A 13818-nucleotide genomic window follows, 5' to 3' on the forward strand; every position below is an offset into this window, starting at 1 on the left:
TCCATATGCCGCGGGAGCGGCCCAAGAAATAGCAAAAAAAAAAAAAAGGATGGATAAGCAATGAAGTCCTACTGTATATGTATAGCAAAGGGAACTATATCCAGTCTCTTGGGATAGACCATGATGGAAGATAATACAAGAAAGGGAGTGTGTGTGTATGTGTGTGTGTAGGACTGGGTCACTTTGCTATACAGCAGAAATTGGCACAACACTGTAAATCAACTATATAGTTTAATTTTTTTTTAAAGTAAGGAAAAAAAAAAAAAAAAGACAGGCACCTGAAGGACCGACTCTCCCCTAACTAACCCCTCGACTCCTCACAGTACCACAATCATCCATTACAAATGCCTTCTCGGCTGCCCCAGCCTGCCCCACCCTCTGGTCGTCTTCAAACCCCATCATCACAGGTCCAGCCTCGCCAGCCTCCCATTCAGTCAACTATTTACACCCATTAGTTATTTATACCTGCCTGAGTCACAAAGGATTTGAGGTGGCTTACTCTAATAACACGGATAAGGAAAGAACAAAAATTAAACTAGAAAATAGGCACTCAGAAAAAGAGATCAACAAAGATGCTAGAGCTGTACTTCAAATTAACTGGTAGCTGAGGCAGAGAGCACGATACAATGAGCCATGACAGCATCATATTAGGAAGGAGGAAATACACCGGTTTTCAGGGGAAGCAAACCTTTGCTGAGCCCTGAATTCTTCAAGTCATTGTCCACGTGAGATTTCCTGAAGGAGGAGGAAATGACTGGTTTTGATTTGCTTTGTTTTTGTTTTGTTAAACTTTGAGTTGTCCTGTTTTAATGATGGGCTCTCCAGATATTTGGATGAGTTATTGCCTATAAAAACTAAAGAATCCCAGGTAATATGATTTTGGAACGAGGTGTAAGAGCATATGTTTCAGCAAAAATCATGGGTTATGTCGTTGGTTTTCTTTCCCCAGAAATAACTGTTTACTGAGCACCTAAAAGTATCAGGGAATGCCATTCAAATGATTTCAGTCAATCCTAAGAGATGGGCATTGTCATCCCATTTTACAGATGAAGAAACTAAACCTCAGAGAAGAAGGTAAGATGACCTAGTTGAGGTGATCCAGTGGGTTGCAGCAGAGCCTAGATTCAAACTTAGGTCTGTCTGTCTCCAAAGCTCCTTCTTTACATATCATGCCACAAGGCCTCCAAACAAAGGCATCCAGGCTGGAGACACCCTGCCCAATGCAATGGAGACACAGTGATGACAGACACAGGCCTGCCCTCTTTTATGAAAACAGATAAAGGGGGATGGCAGGCCTGGCTGTTAGGCCAGAAACTGCCTCTCAGCAGCCTCAGTTATATTAAATGAAGACCTCAAAGGCGGAAGCAGCAGAAAGAAGGCTGGGCCTGCGTCAAGAAAAGGAAACCATAGATCCCAGCTATGAATCTAGCCGATCTGATTTCTGAGGGGCTGAACCAGAGCAGAGGATCTAGCTGCCGGTGAAGCAAGAGATCCTTTATTTAAGGTGATGTCTCCTCTTTCTGGCTTCCTTCCCAAGAGAATCACCCAGCCTCCTTGAGGCCCAGTGTTCTCATCTGTGGGGCAAAGATAATGATCCTTACAACTTTCACAGGATTTTTTTTTTTTCTTTTAGGGCTGCACCTGAGGCATATGGAAATTCCCAGGCTAGGGGTCGAATCGGTGCTGCAGCTGCCGGCCTACGCCACAGCCAGAGCAATGCCATATCCAAGCCACATCTGTGACCTACACCACAGCTCACAGCAACACCAGATCCTTCACCCACTGAGCAAGGCCAGGGAGTGAACCCACATCCTCATGGATACTAGTTGGGTTCATTACCGCTGAGCTGGGAACTCCCTCTTCATAGAATTTCAAGGCATAAAATAGCACATGTAAGGAACAATGCTTTAAACACTGGCATTAACACTAGGAGGGACTTTTCTAATCAGAGCTCTCCTGCTCACACATTGCATGGCCTCCTGCAAGTCCTTTCTCTCTCTGGGCCTCAGTCTTCTCATCTGTAAAATGAACAGCATGAGCTGGGTGATTTTGTTGGGGAGGGGTGCCCAAGGCATGCAGAAGTTCTGGGGCCAGGGACTGAACCCGTGCCACAGCAGAGACAATGACAGATCTTTAACCACTAGGCAACCAGGGAACTCCTCAGCTGGGTGACTTTGAAGGGTCCCTCCAGCTGGAAGGTTCTTGACGTTCATGCTGGTATTATTAAAACCCTACTGATCACGAATGGCTACACTCCCCTCTGTCACAACGCTTAACAATGTGTGGTCACTGTCTTTCTCCCTGCTGTAGCTCTACTCCCACTACCCGAGTTCAGACCTTATCACCTCTCATCTAGACTGTCGCACTGGCCTCACCCCTGGATGCCCTCTGGTCTATCTTCCACACTGCCTTCTAGCAGGATCTCTCCAAAACATGGCTCTCAATGTATCACTTCACACTCTACGATTCATATCTCTCCCTTCAGCTTAAAGCTCTTGTGTTGGTTCCTTATTCCCAACAGAATAAACCTCCTTATCTCGCTACTCAAGTGTCCTCACCACCTGGGCTGGCCAAGTCTTCAGACTCTTCTCCGGACCCTCCCTGTCTCCCTGTTTGTGCTCTTATTTGTACTGACCTGGTAAGGATGCTCCCCAGCCACCCGCTTCACACACCCCGCTGGTCCCACGGTGCTGTTCATTTGCTCATGCTGTCCCCTCTGCCTTAACCTCCCTTTTGCTCCCAATTCCCACTGACCGACATCCTTCCCTATGCCATCCTTCTTCACCTAACCAACCCTTACCCATCCTCCAAGCCTCGGGATTGGGTGCCATTCCCTTCGGGACGCCCTCCCCAACAGTCCGGGTAAATGACCCTCCTTTGGGCACCTGTGGCCTGTCGTACTCCTCTCGGGCACAGCACACAGGACGCCACGTCACATGTGTCTTCCCCACACGACTGTGAGCACCCCGAAGCCAGGAAGTGTGTATCAATCACAGAACTAACTCCTTGCCTGCAACAGCACAAGCCGTGGAACATCCCTGGGGCATAACATTCCCTGGACAGACCCCCCTCTGGCTCTGAAATGTAGTGAGCTCCCACATGGCCTCTCCCTCCTGCCTGTCTATGGCACAGAATTTTGCAAAGTTATTAGTAATAACACGAGTGCCTATCACTGAGTAAACACACACTCTTTGCTGAACACTTCTAAATATGTCATCTCACTGAAATCTCCCGACGATCCTAAGATGGGTCATTTATGAATTGTCTAGCATATCAGATGTACAGCCGTGTGAGATGCCTCCCGCTTTTATAACCAAACTTAGGGGAAGGAAGGAATTAGATACTTTGTATCCCAGACATAGTGGCAATCATTCTGAAGTGGTCCTCTAAAGGAAAACATTGGTTTCATTTGGTGAATGCAGTATACTACATCCTAGAACCACCAGGAAATCACAAAGCCCAGATATGCAATCTTATTATCCCTTAACAACAACCACAACAAAAGATATAAAAATCACGTAGCTTCAAAGATATACATTTGATATTAGTGAAATGGCACACATCAGGTGATAACTGTGATAAATTTCCCTCTAAGATGTTATAGAAATCACCCTGCTCTGTTATGTGGCCCTGGCTTGTCATCTTTGTTTTGAAAAGGATGGGATACAACGACAGGTCTCGGCTGGGTTGTTTGGTTTGCTACTTTTCACCTCTAGAGGGCAGGGCAGCCTCACCTATTATTTGTCATCTTTCTTCCTCAGCTTTCCATCCTGATCAGGACCTTGCTGGATGTGCTAGGCAGCCGGGAAACTTTCTGATACATTTTTATGGGGAAGGGGGATGGGGGTGGATGGGTAACAGGAATCTTACATATCAGAAAATACAGTTTTACCTCCATTTACTACTTGAGAAAACTGAGGCTCTGAATGTTAAGTGTCTTGCCTAGAGTACTCCTTCCCACGACACCTCTTTCTCCAAATGCAGATGTCCCAAAGGGCTCAGCTCCTAAGGGCTTAAGAAGAGGTATCCCCCTGGAGTTCTCATCATGGCTCAGTGGTTAACGAATCCGACTAGGAACCATGAGGTTGCAGGTTCGATCCTTGGCCTCGCTCAGCGGGTTAAGGATCCGGCATTGCCATGAGCTGGGGTGTAGGTTGCAGATGCGGCTCGGATCCCGCGTTGCTGTGGCTCTGGCGTAGGCCGGCGGCTACAGCTCCAATTAGACCCCTAGCCTGGAAACCTCCATATGCCGCGGGTGCGGCCCTGGAGAAAGACAAAAAATAAAATGAAAAAAAAAAAAAAAAAAAAAAGAATAGGCGTCCCTGTATGAGTGCTTTCAATATGGATGCCTGGAGAGACCTTGTCACTCACAAGGAAGTGAGAGTAACTAGCAAATGATCTTGCCCTAAATGACTTACCACCTTACATGACTTACCACAGAAGAGGAATAAGTCATTTATTCATCATTCTTCCCTGTGACCAGTGTTGATTCTTCTGCCAGGAAATACAGCGGGGAATGAGCCAGGGGGACCACCTCTTATTCTGGCTCCAAGACTCTGTGCCCAGCCCAGGGTCAGAGCCCAATAAAGATTTGATGGATACATAAGTAACCTCCCACTGGATGGGGCCGATGACACACAGGTCCTACGCACCCCTCTCTGCTCCCTTCAGGACAGAAGATCCTGCATGGAGGGAGAAGACCATGGTACGACATGGCCAGGCATGGGAAGGACAGGTAATGATGCGCAGACTGGCCTAAACGTCTCTAAAGTCTCATCTGACTCTGCTACTCCAACATCCTGTGAACTGGGAGGCTGGCGAGTGGGAGGAACACAGAGGGCAGAGGCCAAACAGCTCCAGGGAACAGGCGGAAAAAGCCATGCAGAAGCCAAGAGAACTCTGAGGTTGAGTCATGTCTCTCTACAGGAGTCCTGGAAGGAAGAAACCTTAGGCACCCCTGACCATTAACGCACCAGGACTTAATCTGATGTTCATCTGTCTACACAACACTTACTGAGCAGCCACTGTGTGCTGTGCTATGTGTTTCCAAGCTTCTCGTTCCTTCATTCATGCCCACAGCACCTAGCAGAGGGACTGACACAACATGCACTTGATAGATGTGCATGAAAACTCCATCTGGAGGAGTTCTCAAGCTAGTAGACACAACACAAGATGGAAATAAATAGTGGTATAAAAGGGGGACAAAGTGCTCATTTCAAGGGTCAGGAATAGAGCAGTGAGCAAACCCGGGAGAGGTGGTGACAGCAGAGTGCAGCCCAGGCACTGGATGGAATAGTCCAGGAGAAGGGAACAGCATAAGCAAAGACCCAGAGGCTCTCAGGAGGCTGAGTGGGCTGACAATGGGACACAATCGACCAGTCTGGCTGGAACACGGCCTGCATGAGGGGGACTGTAAAAAAATGAAAGGAGAAAGGTGAGATCCTAAGGAGCCTGTGCATGGCAGGCAGAGGAGTCTGAACCTTCTCCTGCAGGCCAAGACAGAGGGAAAGTGCTGGGGGCGCCCTGCACAAAGCTTGGCCTGGCTGCGTCTCATCAAGGGCCTGATGGAATGAGAGCAGGAGAACACGGATTAGAAGACTGTGGTCAAAATCTACGAGGGGATCAGGAAAGGGAGCCGGACGCCAGCCATGATCCTAGGAGCTCTGCTGGGGAAAGCTGGGAGCCATGCCCAGAGAATCTTTAACATCTTCATACCCTGCCTGCCTGCAGGAGGCAACAGTGGATGAAAGGCTCGGGAGCCAGATAGTTCTGGGCCCCACATGGCTGTGTAACCTTGGGCAGGTCACCGTACCTCTCTGATCCTCACTTCTTTGTCTGAAAAATGAGGATAATACAAACACCCATCTGGCAGTGACTCTATGCAAATGAGATAAGAGGCAGTACTGAAGGCTGGGTGAGAGTGCTGTGGATGGACTTTGGAGCCCAGCCACCGGGGCTCCTTCTAGCCCCTTTTCAGTTCTGCCACTTATTCACTGAGTGACCTTGGGGAAGTTATCCAACCTTTCTGGGCCTCAGTTTCCTCATCTGTGAAATGGACTTAATAACAATATAAACATCAAAGGATTAGTGTGGAGATTGAATGAATTAATACATGGAAAGCACTTAGAACAAATAGTGCTTGGCACCCAGTAAATGCAGTTTAAAAAAAAATGTTGGCTATTGTTACATAAAGCCACACAGGGTGGTGCCTGGCACATAGAAGGCTGAGGCTCATTCAGCACATGTATAGCCCCTTCTCCATGCTCCAGACCTTTCCCGTGCTCCCAACAAATTCAGAAGCCACGGGAGGCAGAGGTGGGACAGCTGAAAGAGTTGCAGAGGGCAAGCCTAGGTTTCGTCTTCCTCCCACCTCCCCCTCCATCGGACATCAGGAGATACCCAGTCTCTTCAAAGTCCCCCTCCCAGCTCCTCACCGAACCCTGCTACTCATTTTGTCCTGAGCACCAGCACCAATGGTGGGTCGGGCCTGCCCCCGACCCATGTCTCTAGCTGGGTGTGGGGGAGCTCTCAAGCCCAGAGAGTATGGTATTTGCTCAGGCTGGTGGCCCCTCCTGCTCCGTGCACACAGCCAAGAAATGTTTGTGGATGACAACAGCCCCATTCTTGCCCCAGATCTAGACGGAGAAGCAAGACTCCTCTAATTCTCATTCAATTTGACGTTATCATTGCCTCCCACACGAGTATAATGCTCCCAACACACTGGAGGGGAGAGAAAAGTACCCAAGACCCCAAAGGAGACAGACTTCCCCAGGGCCCCTCCCTGGGCTCCCTCCCTCCCTCTGAGGGCCCTCGTCCCCCCTGCAGGGAGTACACTGACACCCCAGTGCAGGAAGCCAGCTGGGCAGCTGTGCCTAGACCACGCACTGCCCTGGCTGTCAAGAACGCCAGGCCGGCCCTGCTGGTTGCTATCCTCCATCGCAAGCCAGCTTGCTGGGGTGGGTGGCTGGGGGCGGGGAGAGGTGGGCCAAGGATGGAGAGTTACCACCAAACCAGCTTCAGCCCACCACCGCCTACGGCAGAGCCAGAGCTGGGCCCGGGCAAAAGGCGTGGGAAATGCAGCTCTCTTCAGTGTGGAGCCACTCGGCAGTGGCCCCCAGCACGCCTATAAATCATTCCAGGCACCAGAACTGCAAGGGGTTGGTGGGGGGGGCAGGCCAAGATCAACAAGGAAAACACAGCTCTTCGCTAATCACGGGGCGGGGGGGGGGAGTGTCAACAATTTCAGGGAGAAAGATCTGAGCATCAGCAGAGACCAGCAGCTGCTAAACAAACAAACAAACAAATAAGCAAAGACCTCATGTACCGAGGTCCAGCGGCCAGAAGGAGGTTGGGCCTCATCTCGCTCTATGCTGCACTAGAAAGGCCACACCCAGAGCACAGCAGAAGGCAGACTGGCATCCGGGAACCTGTCCAGAAGAGACAGTGCTAGAGGATGTGGGAATCCTTGGGGGGATGACACGGGTGGGGGTGGACGTGACAGCTGCTATCAACTGCGGTAGAGGACAAGTTCCCAGGCTCAGGGAGTCTGTCTCGCGGCTACTGTGACCTCTGGTGTGTTACTTCCCTCCTCTGAGCCCTCGGTTGCTTGGGCTATAAAATGTGGATGGTGGTGACAGATGCACAGGGTCACTGGGCGGACGGGAGCAAGTCCCTGAGCAGAGGGGCCCCTCAACAAGCGGCAGCTGGGCCCAGGCCCCTCTCTCCCCTCTTCCTCCACCAGAGGGAGCCGGGGGACCAGGAGCACCCAGCCTGTACCAGCTCTACCTATCCTCCCCCAATGCTGCAGCCTCTGCTGTTCAACTCCCACCCTGCCTGCCCTGGCTTCCAGCGGCAGCCTCTCACCCACTCCTTACAAACCCAGAACAGGCCTAGCAGGGGAGTCACTTGCAGCAGCTTTGGTGACAACAATGGCTATTGCATCAACAGGCCCTCCTGATGCCTTGGAATGGGGAGGGGTGCAGAAAGGAGGGAGGACAAGGCTTCCTGCCCTCCCCTGTCCACTCCCCCTCTATCACTCATCCCAGATCCATCTCCCCCTGCTCAAATCCTCTAGATACCTAAGGCTCTCCTGGCCTCTCCCAGTGGGTGACCTGGCCAGGTCCGGAGGCCAAGAGACTCCTGTGGGCTGGAAAAGCTCGAGTGGAAAAATAACAGGCCTCAGAGACAGGTGGACTCGGGTTCTAGTCCCAGCTGCATTAGGAACTGGCAGTGTAACCTTGAGCAAGGTCCCTTAATTTTTTTTGGGGGGGCCTCAGTTTCCCCATTTCTACAATGGAGTTGCCAGTGCCCACTGCACAGGGCCTGTTGTGAGGACCCAAAAGAGATTACAATGGACGTACAAATATTTAATATATGGTTAGGAGAGATTCAAAGTACTATCTCAATCCCGTTCGTAATCCAGTAGGAAATGCGAAGCAAGGAAACGCAACAAACAGCCTGAAGGGTGCACAAAAAGAGGGAAGGACTGAGAGGCAGGCCTGCCCGGATGGCAGAAACGTAGAGCTCAAGAGCAAACAGGCTTCCAGCCAGCCAAGAGATTCAGACCCATGTCTAGAGGATGGAGCAATCTGAGGGGAATGGGATCCTGGAATTGAGGAAGACCCAGGTCATTTCATTGGGTTTTACACTGATTCCAGAATGATGTTTTCTCCAGCCCTCCCCAATCCCCTCGAGGCAGTCCACTGCATCACCAGACAGCCAGGTTGGAAAGTTCTTCCTGCTATATCCCCCCAAATCTCCCATTGCTCCTGGTTCTGCTCCCTGGAGCCACCCATAATGAGGCTGCTTCCTCTGTCACAGGCTTGACCACTCTAGAAAAGTCTTCTGCAGCCAGGCTCAAGGACCACAATGCCCATCCAGTCTCCCTCTGCCCTCACCCCACCGTGGCCCTCTCCTGAAAGGGCCTTGCTTGGTCCATTTGGCCCCTCCCTCCAGTGTGGGGCCCCAAGCTGCGCACAGTCAGTCCTTCAGGAATGGGCTCCCAGCAACCCTCCACCTGGGCAGAAGAGCCCATCTCCCTCTGGGGCAGCCCACACCAAACCTCAGCTGAGGGTGCGCTGCAGTGAAGCCCAGTCGAGCCCTTGAGCTGCAGCTGCTGCTCCTGGGGCCCAGCCATCTCAACCCAGCACCCCAGCCTGCTGCCTCACCACGGGGGAGTTGCAGAGAGCTGTCTCCCGGCAGATTTCCTGAGGCAGAAGGCTTCCCCACCCCCAGCCCAGCCTCTAGGAGACACTCCACTGGTTGTGGCACATGGTAGGACCAGCTGAGCCGTGAGAGGAGGGGGAAAGCTGTCCATTCGCTAGAGGACTTCAGACTTGCTCTGTAGTGTGGCTGGATTAGTCACAGAACCATCAAATCTAAGCTGGAGGGGCCCTTAAAGAGCATTCAAGGCAGACCTTGCCTTTTAAAAAGATAGGGACCTGAACGAGGAAGGGACTCAGTCAAGGTCACAAAGCCAACCTGCAGCAGAGCTGGAAGAAGAACCCAGGTTTCCTAACTCCCAGTTCAGTATTCTTTCCAATCCAGCAGAAGAGAAATCAGGGAGCCTTTGGGGCAGCCTTGTGAGCCCGCATGTCCTTGACTCTCTCAACCTGACATTTATCCCAACCAGCTCACCATGGTTATCTGCATGGAAGAAGTGGACCCAGCCCATGCCCCATCAACACAAGAGATATTGCCAAGGTGTCCCAAATAGGCAGACGCGCAGACCCCAGCACAGAAACTGGCACTGATCCAACAAGAAGGAAGCTCTGTAGACTTCCTTTTCTGGCACGCTTTTTAATTGGGTGGTGTTTTTCTTGAGGGTGGAGAGGGGGTGGTCTTTGAGAAACTAGCCAAGGGCCAGGCCTCCATCTTTGCTTCCCCCCCCCCCCAGCCAGGATGTGCTGCAGTTCCCCTCAGAGAGCTGTCTCAGCCTCCAGCAGCCATTCTAGTCCCCACCTGCCTCTCTGGGCAAGGATGGAGCTGAGGCCGCCCGAGGAGATAAGATCAGGCCTGTGCTCAGGACCCGCAGAGGAGACCTGAACCGGAAGGGGGGGAAGGGGGGGGTGTCTTTCCCTTGGGGCTCTGAGCCTACACCGTCGCAGACAATAAAAATCCCGACCAGAACATCCTAAATAAATAAATAAATAAACGAAAAGCCATCCTCTGGCAAGGATACAGCGAGAGGGTGAAGAAGTGGAGGGGGTGATGACTGCTCCTGGCCCTCACTGGCCACGGTTTTGAGAAAGAAGAGATGCCTGCACTCGTCGGGCCAACCCTCTCTGGAAGAGCTAAGGGGTGTTGGCTGCATGAGAGGGACCTGGCTTCTCCCGACAGGCTGGGACAGGAGAGGTGGACATGGAATCAGGCACCGGCTTCTTACTTTACCAGCCGTACAAGTTAGAGAGGGAACTAGCGGGGAAGAGCCGGGGGAGACAAACACGCGTTCCTTACTTTCTCTGGAGGGTTGTGGCCGGGCTGGTGCTGGTACTCGTGCTGTGGCCGCCGCCGGCCCCCGGGCTGGAGCTCCTGGATGCGCCACGGCTCAGCTGGCCCCGCTCCCGCGGTGGCCGGGGCCCCACGCCCACCGCCGCCGAATAGCCGGCTTCCTTCTCGCGGCCCGGGTGCGCTGGCCCGGCCTCCCGCCCGCCACGCTCGCGACCCAGGGCTGGGTTCTCGTGGTGCAGGTGGCACTGGGTCACGTCGCGCTCGCGGGCAGAGTAGCCGGCACTGTCCTGGAGTGGGTAAGAGGCGTCCCGCTCCTTGTCCCGATACACAGCCTCTCGGTTCTGGTAGGCGCCGTCCCGGTTCGGGTAGCCCACGTCCCGGGCCGCCTGGTGGAACTGGCTCTCCCGCAGCTCCCGGTGGTGGAACTGGGTCTCGCGCAGGTTCTGGTACTGGCTCTCGCGGCTCGGGCTATCCCGCGCGCCGTGGGGGTCCCGGTGCAGCTCCCCGCGGTGCAGCTGGCTCTCCTCCCTCAGGTCGCGGTTCTCCTGGGTGAGCTGGTCCAGCTGGCCCTCCAGCTCTTCGATGCGCCGCCGCTGGGTCTCCAGCAGCTGCTGCTGGCTCTCGATGATGTTGTTCAGCTCCAGCAGGTACTCCACCGCCCGGTTAGGGCTCTCGGATCCCGGGCCGCCCGGGGGACCCGAACCCGCCTCCATCCTGGCGGCCCAGGGGCAGGGGAAGGGGCAGGAGAGCCCGGTCCCCGCTCGCTCACGGCGCCACCCTCCCCCGGGCCCAGCCGGGGGAGGGGGCCGGCGGGACGCGAGGGCGCGCACCGGGCTCGAGGGCCCGGGGGCCCGGGGGGCCCGGGAGACAGCGCTGGGGCCGGCGGCACGGGGAGCAGGAGCTGAGGCTGCCGCTGCCGCTGCCGCCGCCGCCGCCGCCGCCACCGCCACCGCCACGGCTCCCGAGGACGCGGCCCACGGCGCTCCGCCCGCTGCGGAGTCACTGCGCAGCGCGGCCGCGCGGGACCGCCCCGGCCGCCGGCCCGCCCCCCGCCCCTGCCCCACCCCTGCTCCCACCCCGCGCGCCCGGCCCGCCCCCGCGCGTCCCACCTGCCGCCGCCGCCGCCGCCCGCAGTCGAAGCCGGACCCGCCCCGAGGCACCCGGGCCAGCCGCATCACAGGCTGCGGCTGCGGGAGATTTCTCCATTCTACCGGCTCCAGGGTCGTACTTAATGCAGCCTAAAGAAGCCCTCCATCCCACTCTGTTCCAATGTCCCTAGGGTCCACCAGGCCCAAGATCCTCCTCTAAAACATTCCAGGAACCGCCATGCCAGGTCCAGGCATACCGCAGACTCCCCATCCCTTAGGTCTGCCAATTCCAAGTGTCAGATTCCCCATCCCGTCCAACTCCTGGACCTCCTATCTCAGGTGACCTCTCTCTAGCCCACATCACAGGCAGTCCCGGGATCTTCCCCCCCCCCCCAATAAGCCCTGGAACTCCCCATCATAGCCAGTCTTAGGAGCAAAGCTCCCTTCATGCGCTCAACCCGCATTTTCTGCTCTCCTTTGGAAATGCTCACCTCCATGCAAAGAAACTGTACCCATCCTTCAAGATTTAAATGCCACCTTACTGAAGCCAGCCCTGATCTCCCTAGCCATAAGTGCTCTCTTCCTCCACGCTTGTGGGACAAGTGGAACTCTGCTTTATAGCGCATTCGTTTTTGTTCTTGTTTCATGTCCTCTGCTAGACCAAGCTCCTTAAAGCCAGAAACATGTCTTCCTTCATCTTTGTGAACAGGTCGGGGTAGAAGAGAAAGCAAGAAAGCATGAGTTTTTCAGTCAGGCAGAATTGGATTTAAATTCCAGCTTCTTTCCGAACTTCCATTTCCTTTTCAATAACACCTACCTCACAGGGGTGGTCTTGGGAAAAAAGCATGCAAAAACATTTGGCATAAAAAAGAAAACCTGGAGAATGGAAGAAAATACTTGCAAATGAGGTATCTGAATATGTAAAGAAGTCTTACAGCTCAACAACAAAAAGACAACCCGTTTTTTAAAATGTTGCCCCTTTAAGGATTTGAATAGATTTAGTCTCCAAGATGTCCAAATGACCAGTAAGCACAGGAAAAGATGCTCAACATCATTAGCCATCAGGCGAATGCAGAGCAAAACCACAACAAGCTTTCCGTTCTAACCTAAAGAGAAACTTTCACAATGTCCAGTGCCCTTGATGTCCTGCAGCTGAAGGAGGAGGGGGTCCTTAAATTCCTTGCAGCAGGAACCCACTTAGCTGGCACCAACTTTGACAAATGGAACAGTATGTATACAAAAGGCAAAGTGATGGCATCTACATCATAAATCTGAAGGTTCTGCTGGTGGCTTGTACCACTGAAAACCCAGCTGATGTCAGTGTCATATCCTCCAGGAATACTGGCCAGCAACCTGTGCTGAAGTTTGCTGCTGCCACCGGGGCCATTCCTATTGCTGGCCACTTCGCTCCTGGAATCTTCCTTAACCAGATCCAGGCAGCCTTCTGTGAGCCACAATTTCCAGTGGTCACTGATATCACGGCTGACTACCAGCTTCTCACAGAGGCGTCTTATATTACCATGCCCACTGTTGCTCTGTGTGACACAGATTCTCCTCTGTGCCATGTGGACACTGCCACCCCGTGCAACAACAAGGGAGCCCCCTCAGCAAGTCTGATGTGGTAGATGGTGGCCCGAGAAGTTCTGCGTGTGTGTGGCATCATCTCCCGTGAGCACCACAGGAGGTCAAGCCTGATCTCAGCTTCTACAGAGACCCTAAAGAGATGGAAAAAGATAAACAGGCCACTGCGGGAATGGCTGTGACTGAGCAGGATTTTCAGGGTAAACGGACCGCTCCAGCTCCTGAGTTTACTGCTACCCATCCTGAGAGCACAGGCTGGTCTGAAAGCATGTAAGTGCCCTCTGTGCCTATCCAGCAGTTCTCTGCTGAAGATTAGAATGCTCAGCCCTCCACTGAAGACTGCTCCTGCTGCCCAAGCCACTGAATGGGTAGGAACGACCACTGGGTGGTCTTAGACTGGTCTTCCACAGGTTCTTAAACAGAAAATGGAAATAAAGCTGTTGAAAAATAAACATCAGTTTCTTAACACACAAACACGCACACAGAGATACCACTTCATACCCACAAAGATAGTTAAAAGAGGACAAAGAGAAGTATTGGCAAACGTACGGAGAAATTGGAACCCTCAATCCTTGCTGGTGGAAATGTAAAATGGTGTGGTTGCTTTGGAAAACAGTTTGGAAGTTTCTCAAAATGTTAAATGTAGGTTTACCATGTAACCCTAGAATCAACTCTTAGGAATATACCCAAGAGAAATGAA

The 13818-nt window shown here is 53.0% G+C and overlaps 1 protein-coding gene and 1 pseudogene across 6 annotated transcripts in view; one reads left to right on the forward strand and one right to left on the reverse strand.

Moving 5' to 3' along the window:
• Positions 1-11330, reverse strand: part of IQSEC2 (IQ motif and Sec7 domain 2) — an 83593-nt gene extending 72263 nt beyond the window's left edge. Inside the window, exon 1 of one of the 6 annotated variants that reach the window (XM_021079683.1) lies at positions 10456-11330. In XM_021079683.1, the coding sequence (XP_020935342.1) occupies positions 10456-11162 (707 nt within the window). In that variant the 5' untranslated portion in view covers positions 11163-11330. The remainder of the gene's footprint in view (positions 1-10455) is intronic. The other 5 variants (XM_021079684.1, XM_021079685.1, XM_021079686.1 and 2 more) reach the window with 5 other exon arrangements.
• On the forward strand, positions 12663-13513 carry LOC100523761 (annotated as a pseudogene).

The sequence above is a fragment of the Sus scrofa genome, chromosome X (assembly GCF_000003025.6).
Source record: "Sus scrofa isolate TJ Tabasco breed Duroc chromosome X, Sscrofa11.1, whole genome shotgun sequence".
NCBI lineage: Eukaryota > Metazoa > Chordata > Mammalia > Artiodactyla > Suidae > Sus > Sus scrofa.